The sequence below is a fragment of the Dicentrarchus labrax genome, unplaced genomic scaffold, assembly GCF_905237075.1.
Source record: "Dicentrarchus labrax unplaced genomic scaffold, dlabrax2021, whole genome shotgun sequence".
In the NCBI taxonomy this organism is placed as follows: Eukaryota; Metazoa; Chordata; class Actinopteri; family Moronidae; genus Dicentrarchus; species Dicentrarchus labrax.
The window spans coordinates 5,378,044-5,404,939 of NW_026136713.1; the positions used below are offsets into that span (position 1 = coordinate 5,378,044).

The 26,896-nt window shown below is 39.7% G+C and overlaps 1 protein-coding gene across 8 annotated transcripts in view; it reads right to left on the reverse strand.

Moving 5' to 3' along the window:
• Positions 1 to 18,997: 18,997 nt before the first annotated feature.
• Positions 18,998 to 26,896, reverse strand: part of pcdh19 (protocadherin 19) — a 53,825-nt gene continuing 45,926 nt past the window's right edge. For all 8 annotated transcript variants that reach the window (XM_051419734.1, XM_051419740.1, XM_051419736.1 and 5 more), the window contains one exon: positions 18,998 to 21,665. In XM_051419734.1, the coding sequence (XP_051275694.1) occupies positions 21,106 to 21,665 (560 nt within the window). In that variant the 3' untranslated portion in view covers positions 18,998 to 21,105. The remainder of the gene's footprint in view (positions 21,666 to 26,896) is intronic.

Sequence of the window (26,896 nt, forward strand, 5' to 3'; positions counted from 1 at the left end):
TAATTACTCAAGTACTGTATTTCAGTACAAATTCAAGGTACTTGTACTTCCATTTTATGCAACTTTACTTCTACCCCAATACATCTTAGAGACAAATATTTTATTTTTTACATTTACCTACATTTGTCTGGCAGCTTTACTTACTAGTTGCTTATTTTCCATACCCTTCCTTGCATTGAAAACTACGCATGTGAATTTTCATTTGTCTGATAAACTAAAGGATAAAGTGTTCCTTTATGGGTTGAGAACATTCTCCAAATTCTTAAACTGAATAAACTTTTAAAAAATACTTTCAATACAACAGGGACAATTTTTATGTATAATGAGTCCTTTTAGTTTACATTTTACTGATAAGGTTTTAAATGTATGACTTTTACTTGCAGTGGAGTAGTCTCACAGTGCAGTATTGCTACTTTTATTCAAGCTAAGGATCTCAAAATAGTCTTCCACCACGACATATAATTGAATTAACACCTTTTTGATGGACAGGAAAACATTATAGGCATCATAAAAGAAGACTTTATGGAAAAACAGTTGTATTGGATTGATGGCTACCTATGGATTGTAGAATTTGAGCATCTAAGCATTTTCATAAAGATAATAGATAAAAAAATGTTTTGCAGTCAGTATATACAGCTCTCATAAGGTGCTAAAGGCGTACCACTGGTACAAGAGACTCATGGGATATGTTGACTGAACAGTTGACTGAAGGTTTACAGTTTGTTTACACAGGTATACAATCTTATTTCCATTTGGCGGAAATGACTTGTGTTGCCTGGGTTCTGTTTATGGTTATTACACTCAATTCCTTAGCTCCTTAGAACAAGGTCTAATTATCCATGGTTACTCTACAATACTGACACATAATGGAGACTAGAGTTTTTAATTTAGCAAAATACAACAGTTGCTCAGTTTGGTTAGGAGCAGCCCATATTTTTGCAAATGAGGTTCCCTGTTTGAATTTTGGCTTCTGAAATGTTTTGATACACAGTACATGTCTCGCTTTCCTTGCTTATGTCTTTTCATTGTGCCTATAAGACCCAAAATTATAAAATACTTGAGAGGGCTAAGTTGGATAGATCTCCTTTGAAAATAAGACTCTGATGGTTCTTACCTGAGAAAAAGGTTTGCCTCATGGGAAAAGCTTTTTCCGAGTTTTTCAAAGAGATACAAGATAAAGGTATCATTAGCATCTCCATGGTATGAGCTGTGACCAAGGATACTGTGCCTCTGGAAACAACACTTCCTGTGACATTCCACTGTTTGATTCTCTGCAGTAACCTTGGCAATTGCCTCAATCACAGGGAATTAATTCCAGTCATGCCACTCCTCCCCCCTCCCCTGAGTTGTATCGGGCCCATGCATCGTACTACTGGCCCTGATTCACCCTGAATACCAGCCAAGCCCAACGATTTTCAGGTCCCCAGGCCCCTATTGCTATCTGTCTGCCTCCACTCTCAAAATGGGCTAGTCTTTTGTCTGCACACACTTTTTAGCTGCCAGATTGTGGCTGTTTCAGTCCTTTTTTATTTCCATGCTCACAGATGATGTCAAAATACAAAGGTTTGTTATTGTTGTTTTTTTGCTTAACAATGTTAAGCTCTATGTTGCCCTTTTTACATACATGATCTGTGTGTATCTATATGTAGACATGTTAAACAATACAAAGTAAAGCATACAATGTTTGTATACATAGTCTTCATAGTAAACTTTTTATTCTAGCTGACACATATTAGTAGTACAAACATTGGGCATGCAATCTAATTTTTAAACTCCAAGACTGAAATATTTAATAATACGTTTCCTGTCCAATAGATTATGTTTGTTCTGCATGACATTTAGGCCAGCATCAGTTTAAGAACAATAAGGGAAAGTAAAGACAATTTAAAGAAAATGGGGTCACATGAGAACTTGCTCTGTAAAACTGGATGTAATTATACATCAGCTGTACATCAGTGCATTTCTCTGTAAATGTACATTCCATCAGTTCATGAGGCCCTTTTTAGGAGCTTGGGCAATGATTATTGCTCTCTATTCAGAGTTCAGTAGGCAGCTGCTGCTTACTCCCATTGTGCTGAGTGCAGCCTTACCACTAAGCCTGCCTATTCAAAGGACCATGTAGTTGCACCATCCAATATAAGGACTGCTGTGATGCCAGGCAGGTAGCCTTATTTCCACCGCCTCAGCTTTGTAATGCACAATTAATGAGCCATCTCACACGGGTTAGACAAGGCCTTTTAAATACTGAGGTACTTTCAAGAGCACTCTTATTTGGAGTCTTTTGTCATGCTAGACTGGCCACCTAGAAGATGCAATTTTAAAGGTTTTCTGTTTGGGGCTGCTGTATAATGGCATGTTTATTGGAAGCCATGATCCAAACCCATACTATGTTCAGTTGGGAAGGTTTGGATGAATCATAATTAATTATTGAGGGTAGGCATCTCAAAGCAAGAAGGTCATTGTTTCCAAACCCACTTGACTAACCTTGCCTTTTTGTGTTTTGACTTCACATGCTCGCTCTGTGTCTGTGTGGGTTTCCAACTGTCTGGAGACTGCAGAATGCAGGTTAGGTAGATTGGAGAGTATTGTCTGTAGACGTGAATGTGAGTGTGTGGTTATGTTAGCCCTGTGATATATGGATGACCCCTCCAGGATGTACACTGCCTCTTGTCCAGTATGTGCTGGAATAGGCTCCCTCCCCCAATGACCCTGAAAGGAATGATTCAGAGAATGGATGGATGGATAATTGACAAGTGAATCAAATAACACATGCTTTTAACATGTAGGATCTAGAAATGGGTTAAAGGCACAGTTTATTTAAGGTTTTGAGCACTTGAAATTTCTTTTTATAGCCATTGTTTGTGGCTATATTATCTGCAAAAACATGCATAATATAAATCCTATATGGATTTTGTCATTTGGAAATGATGTATGCATGCTGATGTAAAGGAATGGTGACTGGGAGGAGGTGGGGGTTGAGTCTACGGTGGGAGGTTGTCTTGGACCAAAGGCATCTGTCTGGAAGTGGCTGTAATTGGCTGCAGTGTGGCGTTATCTCATTAATATGGAGCCCAGGGGAAGGAGACAGCCAACTTCCCCCTCTGTGTTTGGTTGTTTGACTGTATCTCCATTGATGCTAAACGCAGTGCTCCCGGGGCACCCCATGCCTGTTGCCTGCTTCGTTAAAAAACCAAGGAAATGAATATTAATGTCATACAGACTGGAAGCTGCAGCAGCAGAAGGGGGTCGTCAGTCTAAAGGCTGTTACCGCCGATTTCTGGGTTTACTTAATAGGGTCCATTCGGGAGTGTCTGATCCTGCAGGAAGGCATGCTCTATCAACATGCAAAGGGCTGTTGACACCTTATCTCCCTGTCTGCAGGGGATCATGGCACACGGTGTCCCTAATAAATACATGGGGTACATATGGAAAAAATGGCCAAGTATATGACTTTAACATAGGTAGGTATCATGTTCTAATTCTGGGTACATACACACTAGAAGAGGTTTTGAGAGTGTAAATATATAATATATATTTATGGAACCCACTGGTGCAGAGTGAAGTAAATTGACAGAACTGTGTGTGCATGGGCAACTAGAGTGGCTCTGCTCCTCTAACCTTGATCTTGGGAAGGCAGTAAATAGTGTCTGTAACCACAACAGTAACATTTATGACAGCTACCACTGCCTGTTTTCAATTTACTTGACACCAGTAACACCAGCAAGCAAACATGTCAATTCATCCACATATTGGTGAAAAGCTACAGCATCATACACTCTTTCTCCAGCTGATGAGCTTCCTAGAAGGACATAGATTGAATCAGAAATCTTAGAATCTCTCAAAACACTTTTGAGTCTTTCTGATGTATTTGCACATATTTGCAGAAACCCTGACATTCAACTAGTTGTCAATTACTTACCCATAAAGATTTGTACTATTGTTTTGTCAGAATTTTAATTTTTATTATTTCAGGTCATCTTTAACTAAAATAAAGAATTATGATAAACTAAGCTAAAATACTGTATATGGACAACCCATATGGCATCAAAGGATTTACCGAATTGTAAGAATGTTTCCTGAGAAGAAGTCTAGTGACTTCTTTTGACAGTGGAAAAAAAAGTCAGTGCTGAATATAGTATTGTTACATAATCAACTATAAACACCTCATTAAGGCAGGGTGAAGAGACTGTCCCAAACTACTAATGTGTCAGTCCCTCCACCAGACTGCTATCTGTTAGCAATGAGCTGATGAATTATTAATTATAGAATACACAGAATTCTCACTGGGAAGCCACTCGGTATCCTCAGAGCAGACAACCGCAAAGGGACATTCAAGGTCAAATAAAATAGGTTTCTTTGTCAGCTATGTAAGGATAAAGACACTGGAAAATACCTATAATTGGTTTAAAACACTGCAATGTGGAAGCCCTGCGGCCATGTCTGCTCTTTTTCCAGTTGAATTTAGCAGCATTAATAAAACTTCAATTAACCATCAGGGGTCCATCTTCCAGCTCACCTTCCTAATCTAGTTTGATGGAAGCAGTTAAAGAAACAGCAGAGCCAATTTATACCCCTCCCACCTTAGCAGTGAGCGCGAGTATCAGATGCTTGTCGTTATAACAGTGATACCCTTTCACTGTCAGACAAAGTGTGCACGGCTGCATCATGTAGTGTCAGTCTTTCTTAACCCTGTTTCTCTTTAGCCTCCCGAATACTTAGTTGCTTTATAAACACTGCCACACTGTAGACCTGATGTCACACTGCTTAATAGGATCTGACCCCTGATGGTTAAATTATTTAGGTACTTTGAAGAGAGAAACCCAACAAGCCTCCCTAATTGATACGCCCACACACAAACACACACGCTGCTGTGAAAGGGTGTGCAGATCCCCAGCATGGCAGAAGCCGTTTGGGCCCATTGCCATTCTTTTCCCAGCAAATTGGAGGTTTTTAATGAGCGACCACCCTGTCTCTCCAACATTGTCTGCGGCACTGCTACCCACAGCTGGACTTCAGGGTCTGAAAGACCTTCTATTATGTTCCCCCAGTAAATGAGATGAACTGCAGTAATAGATTTTCTTTCTGTTCCAGATCAGTTCTCAATTATAAGTTTCCTTATAGCTACTTTTACGAATCACTTACAACAGCAGCAACACTTTGTTAATCTGCATTAAGGTTTTGTTCAAATATCCTGGATAGATTTTATTCAGCAAACAGTCTATTACCACTTGCAGTTCTTCTTTGACCAATTTAAACAATTTTTTAATTATTATTAAAACAATTTTGGACCATTAAATCATTCTGTGTCCAACATGACACTAATATTGCATTACTAATTAACACATGTTAGGTTCTATAGAAGGAGTTCAGTTCAGAAGTTTCTGAATAGATTTTATTTTTTATTTTTCCCATGAGAACCAATTGCCGTTTTTGGAAAAAAAAAAAAAAGTAGTGCCCTCGTCCAACTTGGCTCCCCTGCAGAAACCTAAATGTGCTGAGCAAAATAATCATCTCATCAATAACATATCAATTTTGTTTGCCTCAGACATCACGCTGTAATTCTACTCCATCTTTTTCCTCTAGGGGTATCTTCAGAACATTTGAAGGACTAGTGACCAGAGAGCAACAATGAACAGAATGCCATTTGTGAGCTTCGTGGTGCGTAGGTAATAACATAACAGCATAATTGCTACACTTTCTTGAAAATAATCTTTACGTCTTTAAAGGGACAATTGCTCCAAAATATCATACCTCAGCCAAAATACAGTGTACACGTTGTTGTTTGGGTGTTGTGATGGCTGTCATGGCTTTTATCTGTTGTCTGGTTTTAGAAAAATGAGAGTCAGTTGAATCTTTAAAGGGTATTTCATGTACCAGGGATTTGTTGTCTCCTTTAGAGCAGCCATTTGTGGTAAAGACAATATTGTACACAAACAAAATCAGACAAATGATAGAAATAAATAAGTCTAATAAAGTTTTTTTTATCTGAATAAGTTTCTTAACATTTAAATGTACAACATTTCTGATCTTGGTACATTTTTCTAACTTATCTACCACCATAATCAATTTTGACCCAAATCTCATCAGCTGCGGCCCTACGGCGACTTGTGCCTTGCTTGCCAGTTTATGCAGCTCCCCAGTACAGTACACTCCAACAAGGGGCCAATTTCTTTAACATTTCTATGCTTACTCTTCAGCGGCCATCTGCTGCTGTCTGTTCACGTGTGCCACTGTACAAAATAAACAGCAGAAATTCATCTCATATATAAACGGAAAATGTGTCACCAGAATAAAGGAAATGTATTAGCATGTGTCAATGTCTACAGACCTCTTCACATATTCTTAATGTTATGTGCAAGAGCTCACCTGTATGCCAGGCATCTATTAACTGAAATGAGCTGCTGTAATACTGTAGGGTCGATGCTAAATTAATTTATGATCATGTGAAAACAATAATAAAGCATTTTATCATGATGTATGATTTGTATAATGCTAAATGTTGCATATATGGTAATGATTCATTTGATAATGGTAACTACCAAGTCAAACCTAATTGCACAGAGAAAATACAGCCAATCAACTCAAGCACTAAGAGGCCTGAGAGATGCTGTTAACTCATTGTTATCATGGGCGATGGTCATTTTTATTTGTTTTAGAAAGTTAAAGAATTCAGTTTTGAATTAAAACACTTCCTGTCAATATGTGCACAGAGAGGTAAAGGGGTTTTTGCGGCTGTCAGTTTGTCAAGCAAGGTAAGGGTGATTTAATGCTCTCTCCATATGCTTAATCATGTAAAACACACAAACATGGTGGTGATTTGTTGGCTGCCAGTCTACCCCACATCCAGGGTGAGCCAGTGGATAGATCAAGCCAGCTGGATGTTCCAGGTCCACTTTCACTTTAAAGCCATTAATCCAGGCCTGTCTTTGTGCTTTTGCTTTGTTGTTATTTGACGGGGAGGAAAAAATCCAATCTGTTTCATTTGCTAGCAGTTCCACCGGTCAAGTTTCACTGAATGCTGGATTTTGCAATGTACTCCTTCTGGCAGTGTCAAATTGATCCCACACATGTTTGGTCCTTGTTATATTTTAATGAGTTGCATATATTATAATTTTAAACCTTCTCTGCATCTAGTATCTAATGTTAAAAAAAAAAAAAAAAGGTAAGAGAAAAACACAAGAAACAAATCAAATATTTAAATTCAATTTATGCACCTTAGTAGTACAATATAGAGAAAATGTGAGTCCTCTTTACCTGCCCATTAGCCCAACATGCATGAAGAGCAAAATAGGTTATTAGGGATTTCATCTATTAGTCTGCAGGTACAGAAATGAATGTATTTTTAATGCATTTTCTGTCTTCTCCGATCAAATCAAATCACATTAAAACAAGTGTAAGTCAAGATGTCAAATAAAACTACACAAATCTAGTTTTATATTCTAGCCAGTTGTGGATATGTATGCATTATACACTCCAACTCCATTGTTGTCCATTTATGTAAAGTAGTGTGAAGAGCCAGGTTCAAGAGCCAGGTATATCTGAAACATATTTAGAGCTAGAGTATGTTCCCATGGTTGGGTCTCTCTTTTTTCCCTCTCCATCCATCTCTCTCTATATCCATTCACATGTCAGCACACAGAATATAAAATACTGGCAAATATGACAAGTGATAAGGAAACTACACTATGAAGTTAATTAACTTGATGTCATTTTTGATAGGAATAAATACGTTATAGCTACAACTTTTTCTTAAGCTGCATATATGCATGTGAAAAACACCTCCAATATTTATAAGTGGTCAGGGAAGTATATCTTTAAATAATGCACTGGCTGCCATTCTTATTTCAGAAAATTCTGGTCTATATATTGTATATATATGGGGCTGTGCATGCACATCTTTATGCCACGATCAGTTATTGACACCTTCCAACCAATGCTAATCTATTAATTTTGACTGGAAAGGGGGTATTTATGGATGTTTAATGCTTATGTTTAATACAGGATTTGAAAAGGTTAAACTTTGGTGGTGTGTGAGTCGAACAAATATCAAACAAATGAAATGTCAAAGTTAGTACCCCTGAACAAATGAAATGTCAGGGACAATACCTTGGCCCAAGCCCTCCCTCACCCTGCTCATCATCTCCAGGCAGTCATATTTGTAGTCAGACATAAGAGGGCAGACCAAATAGGCTTTCTTTCCCTGAGCTGACCTATTAGCACCCTATTATTTGAACTGCTGAATGAAAAGTGCTAGGGTCCCTTCAACCCACCACTGAAAGTTAAGGTCACAAAGTAAAATTCTCTGGTACTTTTCTCCGTCCTTTGGCTCCTGACTCTGCTTTCTCCTGTTTCCCCTGCCTGGCACAGAGCCTCAATTCCTCCCACTGTGTGGACATTCTCCCATGCACCAACTCTGACTATCAAAACAACAGTCATTAGGCAAATTTGCTTTGGTGCAGGATTACGTTAATTATCATGGAATTATCACTTCATTAAAGCAGGCAGAGATAAATTATCTCTGATGAAACGAATGCAAAATGAGGAAATAATGATGAGGCCAAAAAAAAAAAAAAAACCCGAAAAAAATGAAGAGACTACTCGTCGAAGAAAATCAAGTCATTGTGTTCCAGAGAGTTGGTCCCTAAGAGGCATTGCAGCGCAACGCAACATGACAGAGCAAGTGGGTTTCCACAGAGAGGAGTGAGGACCACCCACCCCTTTATCCAGTGCAGTCCAATTTTCCTCCCCAAGCCTTAACAGAGCCTGTACTTTTCCCTGCAAATTGCAAGTATCATTAATCATGGCAAATACCAATTTTAATGAATGCCTACATCAGCCTAGTTACGCTCTTTGTTTCCGGGCAAAAGACTGTGGTGCTGCAGCAAGACCAGAGTGTGAGCTTTATAACTGTAATCACTCAATAGTATTTTCATGGTCACAAGCTTTGCTCTGTTGACCTCACTGCAGCCATAGTGAAATGATGTGTATCCAGATGACACTGGCCACCCGGGTTCACATTGAATATTTGCTTACAACAAAAGTGATTAAAGTCCAAAAAGCCTTGGCTGTAATCTTTAACTCGTTTGTGAGGGCAGGGGTAAAAAGAAATCTGGCAAATTTGCACTGATTTAAAAACCAGTGGGCTCAGTCTTAATACTGAATTAATCATGGAGTCACCCTTGTTTTCCACATGGTAAGAGTGTACTGGGATACTGTGTGTTGGTATGCTTGTAGCATTGGCAATTTTAATAACCTTTTACTTGCTTGATTTAATGAAAGTATTGGCAACTTGTTTTATCACACCATTAGCTCTTTGCCCATGATCTTTTTAACAAGAGGAAAATAAAACCCTTGGGGTGATCAGATATTTGTTTCCCTAGTCTTTGTTATTTTTTAATCCCAAATGACTGCAGCACAAGGACACTGGTCTCTGCTTGATTTATAATCATTAGAATAATCATATTTCTATGGCAACATTATGCAGTAGCGGGTGTCCTATCTTTCCATTGCTTAACAATACCCACTGATGTGCAGTATCATTCATTGTTTTGTGGCTAAAGCAATTGTGGTTTTCCCTTCTTGGTACAGTGGGTTTGATTATCTATTTGATGCTTATTCTTGAGGCCTAAGACTGTAATCTGTGATGTCATGTTGACTGACAGACTGTTGCTCTAAACTGAAGAAGCTTTTGTCCTAATGGAGCTGAACATTTTGGTGTGATATGAGGGGGCAAGAACAATTCTTGTCTCTTGTCTCCAAATGCATTGAATAACATGTGGTAGCATTTCCCTGTCATGCAGAAGACAGTAAATCTGTCTCTGACAAGGTCCTAGAATGTGAGAGTACAAGCTAGAAATAAGTGTCTTTGTTATTTGCCTAATAATTAATAAAAAAAACAATAATATGGCAGCTAAGTGACTGTTAAGAATTGACATACTATGCTCTATTCTGTGGGTGTATAACTCGAGAAAGATCATTGACAGTGACAAAAATGTAGGTCTATCCTCATTGCTTTAACCTTCCCTCTTCGATTGCAATAGCCTTCTATGCTATACACTGTGCTGATCTAGGGACTTGATGAACTGCACCACTGAAGCTGTAATGCAGACTCCACTAAATCCCTTAAGGACCCTCTCGTAATGGTAGCACACTGTTCCATAAAAATGCTAGTTTGCTTTGGAAATTGAGGTGCAGGTTCATTAGAAGCCATCCTGTTGAACTTGAGAATAAGCTCCCAAGTGATTCAGGGACAGAGGCCAAAAGAATCACCAGAGACAGGGTAGGGAAGTTTCTAATACACAGTTTCTTTTCATGGATCCATGGTAGGTTTTACCCTCTCTCCCTCCCCTGCAGTGTTGGTGGTATCACCCGGGGCTTCCATTGTTGAAGTGTTTCAGGGGAAAACCTCACACCAGGCTGCTTATTCTTCATGAGGTCACATTAGACAAAGACACTTACTCTCCAGGGTTTACTGTGACTTCTAAAAGCATTACGTTGCTAGACTGAGCTGCATTGGCTAGGTGAGGCAGAATACAACTTCCCAAAGAGGAAAAGAGACTTTTACATGACCAGCTAGAATAAGCTAGAAAAAAAACTAGAACATTTAAATTAAACAACTGGGAATAGTAAAGGCAACATTTAGGAGGTTCTATTGTCAGAAATTGAATATAATATTCTTCTGTCAGGTTTCTACAGTAGCCTAGAATGGACAAACCAATTACTGGGTCTAGATAGCGTCTTTCTTGTTTTTCACAAATTTCGCAGCCACCATAGTTTCTCCTACACGCTTGGAAGGTGAGCCATATGACTTGGTTGCAATGTGCAAATTCACTGCTTGATGTCACTAAATCCTATACACTGGTCCTTTAAGAATGGCATTTGACAACAAAAATATGATCAGTACAAAATGTAGATGAATGATGTCTCACAGGCATTGGAAAATCAGAAGCAACAGCACAAGCGTTGCTAATTATCACGCTATTGTATGCTGAACCAGAAGATTTTACCGATGCTACAGCTTTTAGATATATACACCGCTCTGCTGACTATCCCGGTGTCGAGTATCAAATTACATAAACCACCCACAAGAAATCTGTGAAGATGTATTTGTGATGATGCCGCTACTCGCCACCATGGCCAGAGCACACTCTTTCTAGTCAAAAATGCTTTATTCCAGACATTATTTCATGTTCTCCCTCTGTCTTGTGGAGAAATCTGTCTTGAACAATTTCTACAACTTAGGCTCAACAAAAACCATGTCCAATTTTTTCCACCAGCTGCACTAGAAGCTACACACACCTGTAGTCAAAGCTCCAGGCGATCCATTCACTTTTGTTCAGAGATTTAAATAGCATAGAGAACAATAACTAGCGTGTGCTCTACACACCGTTCCAATTTCAGCTGTCTTGAGTAATCTCTCATTCTTCTCTGCAGAATGGTGAAATCCATTCAACCCTTTTTTGTCACTGCCTCTTTAAAGGACTACAATAGCGATTATTTACAGCAGTCTTATGTAAATATGTTAATATTTTATTTATATAAAATGTTCTTAATTAGTTTGATGATTTGATTCATATTTTACAGCATGTATGCACACTAAAAAGATGCATTAACAGTTCCTTCACGTCTCCACATTTTGTAAACTAACATTTGATTGATCATTTTACTTGCTGGAAGGGGGAAAAAAAACATTTGATCACGTTTGCATTGGTAGTGAGTTCAAACTGGCTGGTTGTAAGCTGATGCACAACCATCTTGTTTTTAGGAATGGGCTTTAGAATAAACACATTTTGACTGAAACACAATGCTGCCCAAATCACATTTTGTATCAACTTAATTAGGAAATGTTCTTAATGGACATACCTGCTAAATGGCAAAATGTTGATACTGACCGAATTTGTGAAACGTTCACTATCAAAGTATTTTGAAATAATTATCTTCGCCTGCAATACAATTATAGCATTTAAAGCATCATGGTTATGTTTAAGCACTTAAAGCACAAGTGCCGGGTAAGATCATCTGGGTCTGGGTCAAACACTATTAAATAAGTGACACGATGTGGTTACTTAATTAACATTTAACCAAAACCATGGTCTTTCCCTAACATTAACCAAATGCTTTTGCTGCCTAAGCAGGAAGTCAGACAAACACCGGCTGCACTGGTGGGAGTGTGTTGTTTAAGGTACCAGTAAGACAATGCAGTACTGTGCAGGAAGTCGTTTTGTAACCCTCAATGACAGGATTTTACAACTCAGGAAAGTTATCACAGTGGCAACAATTTTCTCTGTCATTGTGACGATCATGAGGTAAACAGTAGAAATAGGCTGTTCACATTACAAAGTAAAACAACAGAGTCATTTCTAGAAGACAGGGCTGGAGTTCTAAAGGACTGAGTCGGTGAGCAAGAACACAGTGACTTGTACTTAAATAAAAAAAAGAACTTAATAGCATGGTCATCATGAAGCATTTTATAGCTATTATTGTAGACCTAAATACTGTGTAATATGTTGAGATTCCTTCAATATAAATGTCATTATGTGATCTATAGAATAAGTTGAAATGCCGTAGGATAGTTTAGTATAAATCTCCATTGTTTCTGGTTGTAGGAGCTGAATCTCAAAAGGCCCATATCACTATCTCAAAGCAACATTTTGTGTTAATAATAAAAACAATAATGAATAATTTATAATAGTTAATAACCAATATTTTTTGGATCAGATGTTATTAATTTTGTTCTCTACTGCAGCTCAGAAAAAAAACAGCCTTGTTCTGTCACAATGGGACATCACAGAGAAATTAATTAGGTGACATGCAGGACAAAACAAGTGGTTTTTATATTCCAGCTGCCAGCCTTTTATCTTTCCACTGTTTAAATCACTTTGTTTGCTCTGCCAGCGGGAAAATACAGTATATCTTTTCTTAAAGACCAAATGCCTTTTGTACAAATGTCTTTTTATTTGTTACTTTGAGCCAGATCACAATACTGCTGTGCTATGCTGGTATGCGGTGAGCTGTAGTGCAATGGGAAACTCAACACTGCAATTTTCAACAGCACATCAGTAGTATTGAAGCTGTAGTATTGAAACAGGTGATGTGTTTTACAATGTTTTTGAAATCACATATGTTCTATTGCCTCGTGGTCAACTCAGTTCTCCAGTAAAAGAAAAAAAGCGAACAACCAGCTGACAGCTAACATGCATACGTTCTCCCGGGTCAATAGTCTGAGTTCATAATTCCAAACTCACAGTGGGAAGATAAACTAAACAAATTAACCTACCACTCCACTCTGAACATGTTTAATCTATTTTGGTATTTACTCAAGAAACCAGTGTCAACTTAATACTCACAAATGGCAGCATCAGCCAGTGATGTTTTACTTGTAGAGGAAGAAAAGAAAAGGCAGAACTATGGAGAAATGGCACTGAGTGGGTGAAATGATTGGTTCACGTGGCTGAACAGCCAGTCAGACATGTCCCTCTCATTGACTGCCATCACTGTCAGTTCAATTCAACATGCTGATTCTGCCGAACGGCAGCTGATGCGGTTCCAACCAGAGCCAACAGTGCCGGACACTGCAAAAACTAGCGTGCGAAGGCTTTGAAGTTCTCATCTTCATTTCCCATTAGCTCACCACTTGCAGAGCACTGAGCTTTACAAGTCTGTCTACCAAGAAGCATATTTCCACTGTTGCGTTCTTTTTTCACTCATTCTTTTTCACACAATGGAAGCATTATTTCCCCTGGCACTCCATATGAAAACAGAGGGCCAAGAAACGAGCACTGAACCATGTAAACTGTACAGCTTGCTTAAAAACATTATGTTATATAGTTGCAGAAAAACAAAAAGGTTAAAATCAATATGCCATCAAATGCATAGTGGATGATCAATAAAGTAGGTTACATTTAGTTATAGCATGAGTCACACAGATGAAAAACACTTGGAAAACACTTTGGCTCAATACATATTTGGTCTGAAAATCTTCAAACGACACATAAGTTTCTTGTCAAAGGAACATTTTCAGAGAACAAAGACCTCTCACTCCTGCAAAGGTTTTTTAAAGACATTGCATATTTTAGAAAACTACTCTCTTGTCTCTGAGCATACCTCAGTAACCATGAGAACTGACATTTGAAGTGACATGCTCCTTTGGTTTTAGCTTTTCACAGCACATTTTGGTCTCACTTTGGACTGCAATCCATCTTTCTGAATCTCTGTAGCAGTGGAACAACTGTTCCAATCTTTTTAGTCCCCTGTATATCCCTGTAAAAGGCTTAATTCCTCAGAGACAGAAAAAACATGGGATGGACACAATAAATTGATTAAAAATGGTTCCTAAACAATCTTGAAACATTTGTACCACTTATGATCCAGTGTTTTCTGTCAATATGCTTCTTTCCAAAAGTGTGCGGAGGTCAGGGGACGTACCTGTGCCAGGGCAAAATAAATCATTGGCAAGCAAAGAGTTTAGGTCAAATAATCACCCCTCCGATAATGCACGTCCATGGAGAGGGCTGGTGAGATTCATTGCTGTGCTCCTGCTGACAATAATGGAGGCTTTCAAAGGCCACAGTCTTTAATTTCTAGTCCCTGCTATCAGCGTTTCTATCCTCTAGAGAGGAGGAGGTCAACTGCCCCTGTTCCACAGCCCCAGAGCCAGCATCCTGGGCATTAAGGGCTGTGAGAGGTGGCTGAGGTCAGACTGTGATTGCTGCTGGAGATGGCAGGCTTAGGGGTCCTGGGGCTCATCGGACCCTTCTCCAACAAAGAGGCTTTACAAAGCAGCTCCCAGGTCAGTTTTATCAGGGCATCACTAATGGTTATGATATGATCTGTCTAGCATCACTTCCAATTAAAGCTTGCTGGGGGAATGTGGCTGCCACTATTCCCCATCTCACTGAGGGTTCAGTAGTGGTCAGTGAATGTAGACTATTGTTTGAGCCACTCATTTCAGTGGCGATCAAAGTTTCATTGTGACTACCACAAAGGGAAGTGGCCACTGGCCAGGCCCATTAGATATGTAGTTGTGGTGGGGATGTGGAGAGGGTAATCAGTCTTCTTACTGATAGCAATGACCAGCCCACTTCTCACCGTGACAAAGACTAACCTCTTCAATAGAATATAAAGCTATAACAAAAGGTTATTCTTCTTGTTTGGATAGGCTTGCCTTTAGACCAGGAAAAATGTGTCCCGGAGAGTCTTCATAATTTCTGCTTTCTCTGGCTTCACACTATAGTCTCTGAGCTAATATACAATTCATAGATCTTGCCACTTTCAAACGACTGCAGCAAAGCCTTAACAGTGTCAAAGTCTGAACTTCCTGAACCCACCGTGCAGCGCAAGCCAGCGTCCACAGAGGACTTCAAATCTCCACCCAGGCCCAGACTGAGAACTGTGCAGATGTTGTGCGAGGACACATACAGGGCGAGGTGAACCCAGCTCTGGGCCCAGGTGATTTCTCTCCAACAGTGATGATAATCGTCTTGCTTAAAGGTGTTGATCTGTGGAACAAATCATTATCTGTTTAGTAACTCATCCATGAGAATGTACACGCAGGGGCTTGAGGAAATCACTATTCTAGTCACTTTTCTTTGAGGATACTTAATAGTTTTCATTTTCTAAGTTTGAGCGAGAGTTACAAAGTATATCTTTCAAGGTAAAAGCTTTTTTTTCATGTTTGACTGAACCTCTCTAACTTGTGACTCTGATGTCTTGACCACTTCACCTGCTTTTCAGTGGAAATAAATTAGAGAAGAGATGTGAGAAAGGCAGTGTATCATTTGCATGCCTGATATAAAATGAAGCTGGCAAACTGTAGTGGAACAGGGAGAGAAAATCATTATTTGTAGATACTGTATTTGAGGGTGTAGTCAATGAAATACACAATCGCATATGGTGCCATGGGACTTTTCAGCCACATCAAATAACAGATATAACTGAATCAGCCCATTTTTCTGTACCAACAGACAAAAACAAAGACCTCTCACATAAATACGCTCAAAATTAGCAAAGAATTTAAATTAACTGTTTACATCAGTTGACTGCATTTCAATCAGGAGAGACTTCATTTTGAATTAACAAATATATTTAATTGAAATGTGCACAATAAAGATAAGAAATATGAAAAGTATTTGGTGATTAGACTCTCATCATTGTATTTGATGGAGTCTAGACACTGTTGGTGGTGGTGAAGAGAATGGCTGAAGATCTGGATGTAATGAGGAGTGAACTTCTGATGAAGGTTGCAACGATTCCGCACTGAAATGACAGCTGAAAGCAGCAGAGAGGAGAACAGCTTTAAAGTTTGACTGCAACAACATTATTGACTGGAGAAGATTGTGGCTGACTGGTTTAACTGAAAGAGTAAACGTCCATTGTCAGCTGATTAAAAAGGAGAGTGAGAGAGAATTATCTTCCTGAACTTGCACTGAGCTTCATTATTTTATTATCCTTTTCAGCAAACTTCTGATATTCAAAGTTTGCAACAAAACAGGAAGACAGTGGAACATTTATGTTAGTTAACTGTGTCAGACATTTTGTTCGCTGTCACCTGATCCCGTGGTGAACCTCCTCCAGAGGTTAGTGAAAAGAAGTAGCTGGTCATAATGAGGCAGGAGCAGCTGCAAGCCCTTTTGATAGAATGAGGTCATAAGAGCGACAGAGATCAGTGCGCCTGATTGTGGGTTGGTCGATGGGGGGTGGGGAAGGGCTCATTCAAAAGAACAGGCAACAAACTATTTTGTATTGAAGGAATGCAAGGCTGCAGGCCCTCCTCCTGCTCCTTTTCAATGTGTGTCTGTCTCAGAAATAAATCATTTTAATTGTTCTCTGATTCCCCCTCTCACCATTTTGCAAAATTATAATTTAAACATTAATAGGATGTTAATAGGATGTGTGTCCTGGTAACCTTTGATATAAATCTCGTCATAATGGAGGATATTCTCCATGACCACCATGAATCAGGAGTAATTAAATATGCGTGGACAAGCACCATTTTGGGAATTTACAAATACGGTTCCTGCATTGCAAATAAGGTTTGACTCAGGGGGATACTGTTGATATGGGAGACAAAGTTTTTGTTTTTTCCCCACAAAAATTACTGCAGCATTGTGCTACTAAGTCAGTTTTTCCAGTTAATCATAATGAGAATGGCTTCTTTAAAATATATTTTAAAATGCAGACTTTGCCCTTCAGTTGAAGGCAGGACTGTACCTTTAGCTCAGGCGGGTTTGTTATGGAGACCCAGGGGTCTAAACACTACTGAAAGGGCATGAGTAACTCATGCGAGTGGGGCATGGCTAGAATAGTGGTATTGCCCATGAGAAGAGAACTTAGCTGGAAGAAACGAGATCCTCCTTATAGACTAATGGATGTGTTAGCAAGTGCGCTTTCAGACCAGCTTTCATGTTGGCTCCACCAGAGGGTATAGAGGGAATGGCAAATTAATTATAGAAATGGAGCCAACCTCCTTTTCTTATCATAGAGGGCAGCTGTGTGTTTCCCCTAGCTCGTTTCCCTTCTTCTCTGTCTACAGTGCTGGAATGTGTCTTGTTCTACATCTATTCTCTGCTTCTCCTCATCAATCCATACAAACTTACTCAAGAGAAAGATCTGCTGTGTATGGTGAAGGTGAAGAGTGGGGCCTTTATAGAGTAAAAATGTCATAGAATTTGTTGCAGTCAGGCAGAGAAAGAATCAGGCTCTGTCTTGCCTTTCAACTTATTTCATAGCTTTTAGAGCCTTCCACTCAAAGTCGACTAATAAATCAATATTTCAAGTGGGATCTGGTGTTGTAATGACATCATACTGCTGGCTGTGAAAGCACATTAACCACCAGCTGAATGCGAGGCTCAATGACAGGCTACATGGTCCTGATCAGCGTCTGTATTGTAGTGTTTTGAGAGACATTTGGAGATGTTAAATGTCTCAAAAAATGGCATCTGTGACCCACTCTAGTATATTAAAAGAGCACTACCATCAGAAATAGATACTAGCACACACTCACCTCACTTGTTGGACCATTCCCAAAGGTCTGCTTTGGGAATAATGGGAAAGAGCAACAGTGAATGCATGGAATATTAATGGAGAGTGGGAGCCAGCCTCGATTCAAACTGTTAATTTCCATTTTATCATGACAAATAGAATAGACACATCTCCGTGTGTTATGTTGTTTTCAAGAACAGTTCTCAGACTTTCACATCATATTACAGATTGTAAATTGTAAATTATAGTAGACCTAAATTTTGTTAAAAATGGAAAGCTTAATGCAAACTGTTACACAGCACAAACTCATCTCCATTGATGGCATATAGATTATTCAAATTAAGTAAGTGAGTACTTTGTTCTAAGTGTTCTTATTTGCTCATAACTGTAAAAGAAGCTATATTTCTGATGAGACAGTGCCCTCTGTATTAGCATTAGGAATGGTAATCTAATTGGTGCAATATATGTGTGTCTGCCCACAAACAATAGTTAAATCAATTCTCTCTCTCACTCTCTTTACACCTATGGGCAACACAGACAGTAGTTGACCAGCTGGGTGAGCGACGTTGTTAGCCGTTCCTTAGTCCCATCTGTTATTGAGAACTCTGTTACTCAGGGTTTCAGGATTAGTGCTCTATAAATACAGCTGGTAGCCTTTGTATGATGCAAATGGTGGATAACCAACACAATGTTAGCTTGTTGACAAAGGGAGAAAAACAATGTGTCAATCTTTGTAGGCAGAAGTGCTCCAGGTAGTGGCTTACCAAAGAAGTTGATAGATCGTCTCCTAGGATTGCTGGGCCTCAGAAAAGAATGCAGTGAAGTCAATCATAAATGCCCACCCAGAGGTCTGACGTTTTCCACAAATAAGTCCAAAAATGGTTTTATCCTCTTTTGAAAAATGAAAAGAATCTACACAATAGCTCCGGTATCATTACAGTCTATAATTCCTTGAAAAAAAAAATAAGAAGCACAACTTTAAAACTGTGTTGAGTAAAGACAAGGAAACAAAGCAGAGAACATTTAATAGTTTAATTATAAGCTGCTGTATACATTCAGTGATTATTCCGATTTTCATGTTGCCAGAAGCCATGGGTGAGACCAGCAAAACATTCAGCTACAAGATCTAGTTTGTTGTATGCAATTTGTCCATTTTCATTCATATTTTCCACATTGTACATAGTTTACTGCAAAGCAACATAAAACCACATTGCTGATGTGCAACACGGTTCTTCCAAGACCTTAGTTCACTCAAACACGATTCCACCCAGTCTGTTGTGTGGTGCTCGTAGGAGGGGAGAGCCCAGTTCATACCACTCTGGTCTCAACCTTATCTTTGACATCAACTGAACACAGATGGCACAGGGTGACAGCAGTGCTGAGCAAAGCTACTCTGCATGTCCAATTGCCCTCAGTTGAAGCTAAAAAAGTCTTGTTTATACTTGATTGGGCCCAATAGGAAAGCAGACTCATTAAACAGTTAAAATAGGTGGAACCCTGTTACCAGCTTGAAGAACACTGGGAGCCTTAGATTATCCTCCTTAGATACTAAGATTAAGCAACATCCGGCAATCTTTAAGGTTTTGTTTGCATCTTTTTTGGTTTCTTTTGCTATCTCACTCTAAGCTCATTGAACTGACACACTAATGTTGGTGCTGATATCGCTTTTTTTGTTGTTTTTTTTTTTTGTCTTTTTACATTTTCTAGTAGCCCACACAGAAACTTGATGGCACAAGAACTGACCAATAAGAAACTCTTTACAACAAGGTAGACTGCAACAGTTGCCAGGGGTCACACAGTAAACAAAAAATAATCCAAGTTCATTTTGAAAATAAAAAAACAAATCAGGTTCAATATAAAAGCAAAAGACAAATGAACAAAAGCAAGTTAATTTCAAGTATAACTTACTCATAAAATAACTACACAGCATTAAATATTCTCATTATACATTTTTAAATTATTTATAAAATATATTTTGGCATATATGTTTTTTTTTATTTTTGTGTTTGTGTAACAAACGCTACTGTAGCTTCAGTTGAACACCAATGTTTATTTGTTTTTTTTCTCTTGAAACAAAACATTAAAGGGATTGTCACATAACAACGGGTTATTAAAAATGATAATAGTAAACCCTATAGAGAGTTTCACATAGCAAGACATGAGTGACGATCCCTTCTATCCTAGCCCCATAGTCAAAAGTCAAAAAAAGTACAAGACCAGAGCACAAAGTTCTAATTTGTGCTCCACTGGCTACAATCAAGGTTGGGCACAGGAGATTTCAAAAGCAGGAAGTCTTTTTTTCATACAACTCAATTTGAACACAAGGATCTGTCTGTCCCACTTCCAGTGTTCAGAGCGGCTGGGCAGATAGCGAGAGTTCATTTAGCTCCATCCTTGATAAAATATAAATACTGTAAAGACCTCACAGTCTGATGACACTAGGATGTCCTCAGGGATACGCAGAGAAAGTTTCTCTTATTAGTCAAGGAAAAGGACAAATGAGACGGAAAGGCCTCCCTTTCCTTCTCCTGAATGCACTGAAAACTGTTGAAGGAGTAAATTGAGGATATTTTAGATGAGTCCTGTGTATGTTGTTTATTACATTGATGAAGCTCACTATACAAAGGAACAAAGAGCGATTTTGGCAGCTAGAACAAACTGCAAAACCAAAGAAGGCAAATATCAGTTTGTGATACAAAAGTAGTTCAAAAGGCATAACTGTACTTAAGAAGTGGCACCTCAGGTGTCCAAACACGTAGTGTCCTGCTTTGGCGCAAGGGCTGGAGAGCTCCACTGGCCATGTCCATGCAGTCAACAGTAACCTGCCTGTCCACTCATTGCAGATAGAAAGAAAACTGAACAAAAAGCAAACAAGGAAAAAGTACTGCGACTACAACAAAGCCACATCCACTACCTCGGCTTGAGCACACAACTAGCTGCAGCATACTACAGTTCATCGTCCTCAGCTCGAGCTGGTTCTTGAATATTGTATACTGCAAATGGGTGTGTCTCTCTACTTCCACAGGCTGACTTTCTTCTGTGTACACACAGCTATTGTGGGGTACATATATGTGAGTTTACACTGTATGTGTGTATGCATGTTGGTGTGTGTCATAGAGAAGCTCGCTAAAGCACAATGTCCTTCAGGCGCTTGCTGCTGGGGGATTCCTTGTCTCGGCCATCATGGAGAAGCGTGTTGATCTCCCTGACAGCTGGCTCACTGTCCTTCCCCTCCGGCTGCCGCAGCAGGCTGTGGTTGGCGATTCGCTCTGCATCGCGGCATTTCAGCGTGTTGTAGGCAGATGACGGCTTGGACACTGGGCTCTTCAGGTGCACAGGGGAAGTGATGGGGCTGGCTGCCTCGCGCCCGTTGCCAGCTTCACGGACAGCCCCTCCATTGGCCTTGGGGCTACACACCTGAGACTCCTGAGTCCGCTTTCCCTTTATCTCTCCCCGTTCCACGTCCTCAGGCCCATCCTTGCCGAAGGTGGCAAAAGTCCTCTTGGTGGTGCCATCCTCGTAGTGGGGCACATCCACTGTGGTGGCCTCGATAGACAAAGCGATGACATTACGGGCATGCTCGGGTGATTTGGCACGTGCCGGGATTGGGACACGAGGCATCCAACAGCGGTCAGAGTGGCCTAGGATGCGACACTCGTCCTGGCAGTGAAAGCCTTCACTGGGATCTGTGGTGGGGAGGGGGGAGAGAAAACAATGATTGTTAGATTTACCTGTAAAATTTACTTTTATACTCATTTGCACACAGGTCTCATGTTTTTCTTCCAACGTGGAGGAGCAAATAAATTGATTTACGTATGTCAACCCTGTCGTGAAATAATACAATAAACAAATGAAAAACAATGCTGCATTTGTTTTAATTAAAACAGCCCAAGTTAAACATTTCCGAATGATGCTTTCATTTGCAATGCATTCCTGCATCTGCCCAAGACTGCAGCCCCGTTAACACTATTCACTGATGACTACAGCTGGATGTTTTGGGTACTTCTAATATGCCAATTAAATTATGTATTGTTAAATCAAAAGTCCATTTGCAGCTCTTGTATAATTGGGTTTTCTGTAGCAACACTAGATGAAAGGCAGGTTTAAACAGTGCAATCAGATATCTCACACAGACACCAGACGAGTTGCGGTGTTGTTGCCTAGTTCATTTCTCTCTCCCTCTCTGTCTCTGTCATCTGGCGCCGAGTTATAAATATGTAATGATGTTTAACGCTGGAGTGAAAAAAAGATTTGCCTGAGTCTGTATAACGGCACTCTTTTGTACTTTGTTGTGTTGGGGGGGAAGGACTTTCAAGACAATTTTTGAGTTGTTACAACAGCACTCTTACTCACACAGAAATGCTGTGGTATTGTTTTTCCCGTTTGTTTTAATTCACATATATGTATACTCTAATTGCCAATAGAGCATGGTGCAAGAAAATCTTTAAAATCCATACATGACTTTGCTTCTCTTCTGGAGAGTTAATAAAAAATGAACAATGTACATACACCCTTTCAAAATTGTTCAGCTCGAGAAAACATAGTTGCAACAGTTCTGTGCTGTCATGTTTTCCACCTGCTTCAATCTTGAGAAAGAACCTGCCACACAGATACACAATGACACATTTCTGCGCTCCCCTACTGCTTGTTTCACTCCCAGCTAGAGCCATTCTCCATTCTGGAGGCCCAGGGTGACAAGAGGGGATTGTGAGAGGGATTGCCATCGACCCAAATGCATACGCTTACATCTGGCAATCGCAGCTTGACAGATCACCTAATTAAAATCACTAATGATCTGTTTTTCTCCCTTCTTTCCTGCACTCATGAGAGGCACCTCTGCTTAGGCCCCAGGGATCGATATTTAAAGATCGGAGACAGGCTTTTCAGGGGCAGATATGCCAGAGGTGTCTTTCATAAAGTATAATCTGATGAGACTGACAGATAATGCGGTGACTAAATGACTGAATGAATGAGTAAAGGGTATTATGGGCCGTTTGAACTTGTATATGGAAAGTGGAGTTCTGAGGAAATCATAATGCTTGAAGACGGAAAACATGAACACCAGCAACAAAAATGCAGACCATGAGTGACCAATGTCAACGTGAATGCTACATAATGACACAGAGGCGACACATAATTAGTTTCTTTTGGTCACATTTGTGTCTACATGCGCGCACATACGCACACTGACAAACAGACATGGCATTCTCTGTAATAAAGGCAGACTTCAGACTTCCTCTTCCTTACAATAGATGCCATTGTAATAAGCATCTCAAATACAATTATAACACACTTACACGCATGTCCAAGTCTTACAGGATTTGTGCAAAAAATATGAACTTTTGAAATATATATATATATATATATAAAATATCAAATATATCATTACATACTATTATCCATATGATCCATACTGCCGCATAAATAGGCAGTTTTATATAACATCTCTACAGCTAAAATAATTTTATGAGGCCTGAAAAATGAGCAAATTGAATATATTTTCCACAGGTTTGCACTCCTGTATGTATGTAGGTTTGTATGAATGCTGATTGGTCCAAAGGACTGCACTGGCAGCAATCAGGGAGACAAAGGGCATGAAGCTGGGGGCTTTATTTAAAGAGAAGGGATCCAATCAGAATGTAATAATGTAATCACAACAGAAAGTCTTTACCAGGTAGCAGGAACATAATGGAGGCAGATGAGTAATAATAATAATATTAAAAAACATGCCCACACTAGATTAGATTGTCCACTGCAATGGTATTTTTAAAGCCCTTTCAAATCCCATGTTATTTTTTTAATCCTATGTAACCTATGTTGCATTTTCTTTGATAAATTGCTCACAATAAAAATGCATTATGGAAATAAGATATTCTAGTACTTTCTGGCATTGGAAGTGTGTAATATGTATTTGAAAGTTGTATCATACATTTCAAACTTGTACACATATGCTAGACTTCAGCTCTACATCTAGTAAACTGAAATTTCTCCCAAAATCTTATTTAACATGTTTGAGAAAGTAGGTCTTTTTCTACACTGATTAAAGATTTACAAGCATGTTGGTAATGAATGCAATTTCCTCTAAATACTTTGGCTTTTTTCTGTAGCCTGAAGTACTTTCTAAGGCATGAAAAGCCCTGAGGCACAAAGAAATATACACAAGTTGTATGCTCTCTAAGCAGTTCATGCATATGCAGTGAATACCGTTTTCTCTCCTTTCCTTCAGGGGTCTATGGGAGAGCAACTGGGTTGTAAATGACATTGTTATGAAAGCCAAGTGCCATTAACACTCACACATCCTGCCTCTGCTCAGAGCTTCATAAAACGCAGATGTTGCTCTAAAAGAGCCACAAAAAATGGAGGAGAGAAAATTTAAATGAAAAAAGTGACAGGCCATCGACCTCTAACAAAAACACAATCTCCTCCTATTTCAAAAAAACGGGCAGACTGTAATAGTAAAAGATGAATTAATGGCTTTTACAGCGGTACTTAAGTTTGGAAGTCAACAAGTACAGAATGGAAGACAGTGAAGGCACCTCATGCTGTGAATGTGTATTCAAAGTAATCAGGAAAATAAGCTTGCCAATCAGCTTCAGGAACAGACTTAAAGTACAGTACAGAGCAGGAAGTCATTGGGAACATTTCCTATCTACGATTTAATACCTATTAATTACTGAGAGAGCTCCATTGGGAGGTGGAGGCTGCCTGTGTTTTTTGGTGTTCTACATTTAAAATACAAACAGTCTAATGGCACTGGAGGCACACAAAAAAATCCATGTATCAAGTAGCACAGCACTGCTATCAAATCAGACCTTAATGCTGAATTAAGGTCCAAAGACTGGCATAGGGACTGGGGAGCACTTTCAATATGAATACTGATGCGCATTGCATTGGAAAATAATAAATATTGCCACTTCAAATATAAAAGCGAAATTCTCCTGATAAGTCTGGCCATGTTTTTCTGTTTGTAGTTACCTGGAATAGCATCACTCTGCATCAGCACAGAGAGAAAACCCACATGTTCCCTGCCATTTCATCTTGCATCTGCAGCTTGCCAGCAGCCGATTCAATCAAGTCTCTTTCCCTCAATCAGATGAAGGCGTCTCAGCTTCAAGTTGCAGCAGACAGATATTCAGCTTCAGCAAGGGGATCACAACCTGACAAGCTCATTGCTCAGTTTACCCTTGTGCACCACATATAATGATCCCTTCATGTCATACAGCTGGAGGTGCTATTTGTTTGTTGCTAATGTAGCAAAAAAAGAGGAATCATGTGTTTCCTGAAAGAGGCAACTCCCCGAAACCCTCCCAGAGCTTTTCGCCAGCTATTTTGCGTTCTGTTTGGCTAACACGCCAAGCGCTTGGCTTGGAAAACAAAGGCACTAAAAGTAGCGCACACAGCTTTGGGGTTGATAACAGTGATGTAATCCTATAAAATGAGTGTAAGCAGCCACAAGAAACAGAAGGCCAGACTGGAGGGCCACAGACAGGGTTGAGTTGATGTGAACCCAGATTCAGGTGACAAAATCTTCATTCTGTATTTCTTAGTTTAGTTAGAGCCACAAGGCGATGGGGACTTGCAGTATGACACAATTCAGTCAGTTTGGTTTTACAGCATGATGAACCCTAAAAGGAATTTGGAACAGCAGTGTGGCATGATAAATCATTTTTACAAAGAATGTCTGCCACTTTTGGCTTAAACTACTTTTTTGTATTTCCTCTGTATGCTGACATTTTTGTTGTAGCAGTAACAACGAATGTCCTAATTCTGTTTGTCATAAATAGATACTCCTGAACAGACAGCCAGACAGTATAATGTAGATGTTAGTGTGATGTAGCTGTTATGAAAGCAAATAATTTAGAGCAATTTACACCTAGATAATACTTTACTTGTGGCTTGCATAGACTTCACCAATTCCCTTTGATTTCCTGTTCCCCATGGTCTTTGATATTAAACCCTATCAAAATGCTGTGACAAAGCTATCAAATGTAGCCTGTCTATAGTCTAAAAAGACAATTATTCAGCTGTGGTATTGAAAGAGCAAACAACAACTTTGAAATTACACTTTGTGTCTCTTTTCAATCCTGTGTGAGATGACTGATATAAAATCAAAAAGAACTAAATCCACAGAAAATTAAATAAATGTGGCCGCAGTCCTGATGACCCTTTTTGAGGACAGCCTACGAAGCCAACACTCCCTGCCATGTCTGAGTGGCGTACAGAAGGATTCCGTTTACTGCTAAAATGCCGTCCACTTTTCTGCTCTCATCTTGGTGTATCTCTGACAGTGAGATGGCTGTTTTCTAATTGCTCTCCATATTAATTTTCCATCCTGGCAGTCACATGGCAAAGATTGATTAAATCTAAATTGTTACTACAGAGTCTTGATGGAGCCTGTGATGCAGAAGCCGAGGGAAGCGTCACAGGGGAGGAAATATTCAGAAAATATGGCACGAGCAGATTTGAGGATGATGGTCTGTGGCTGGTTGGTGCTCAGAGTCCAAAGCATGCTCGAGACCAAACAGGCTTGGCCCTGCCTGATCCTAACACTGGGGACGGAGCTTAACATCTAGTCTGCCCTAACTACAGTGGAGGGCAGTTCTACGGTCCAGCTGAGGCTGAGGCTCGGCCAAGCAGCCTCCTACACTACTCACCAGGGAGAGTCCAAGCACTGCTGTCATCCCAGCCAGCCAATTCAGTCTGTGGGCCATAAATCAGCCCGGAGGCCTGGCTCCTGCGGGAGCGGCAAGATGGAGTGTGATGGTCTTGTTTTTACAAACAGTAGAGGGGCACCCTTACTGCGCCACGCAAGCCATCATTCTCTACACAGCACCGAGTCCTCTCCTTCTCCCAACAGCATCTGGTTCAGTCACATCAAGCTACTCTCCCCCCGACACTCCCAGATTCATCCCTCGCA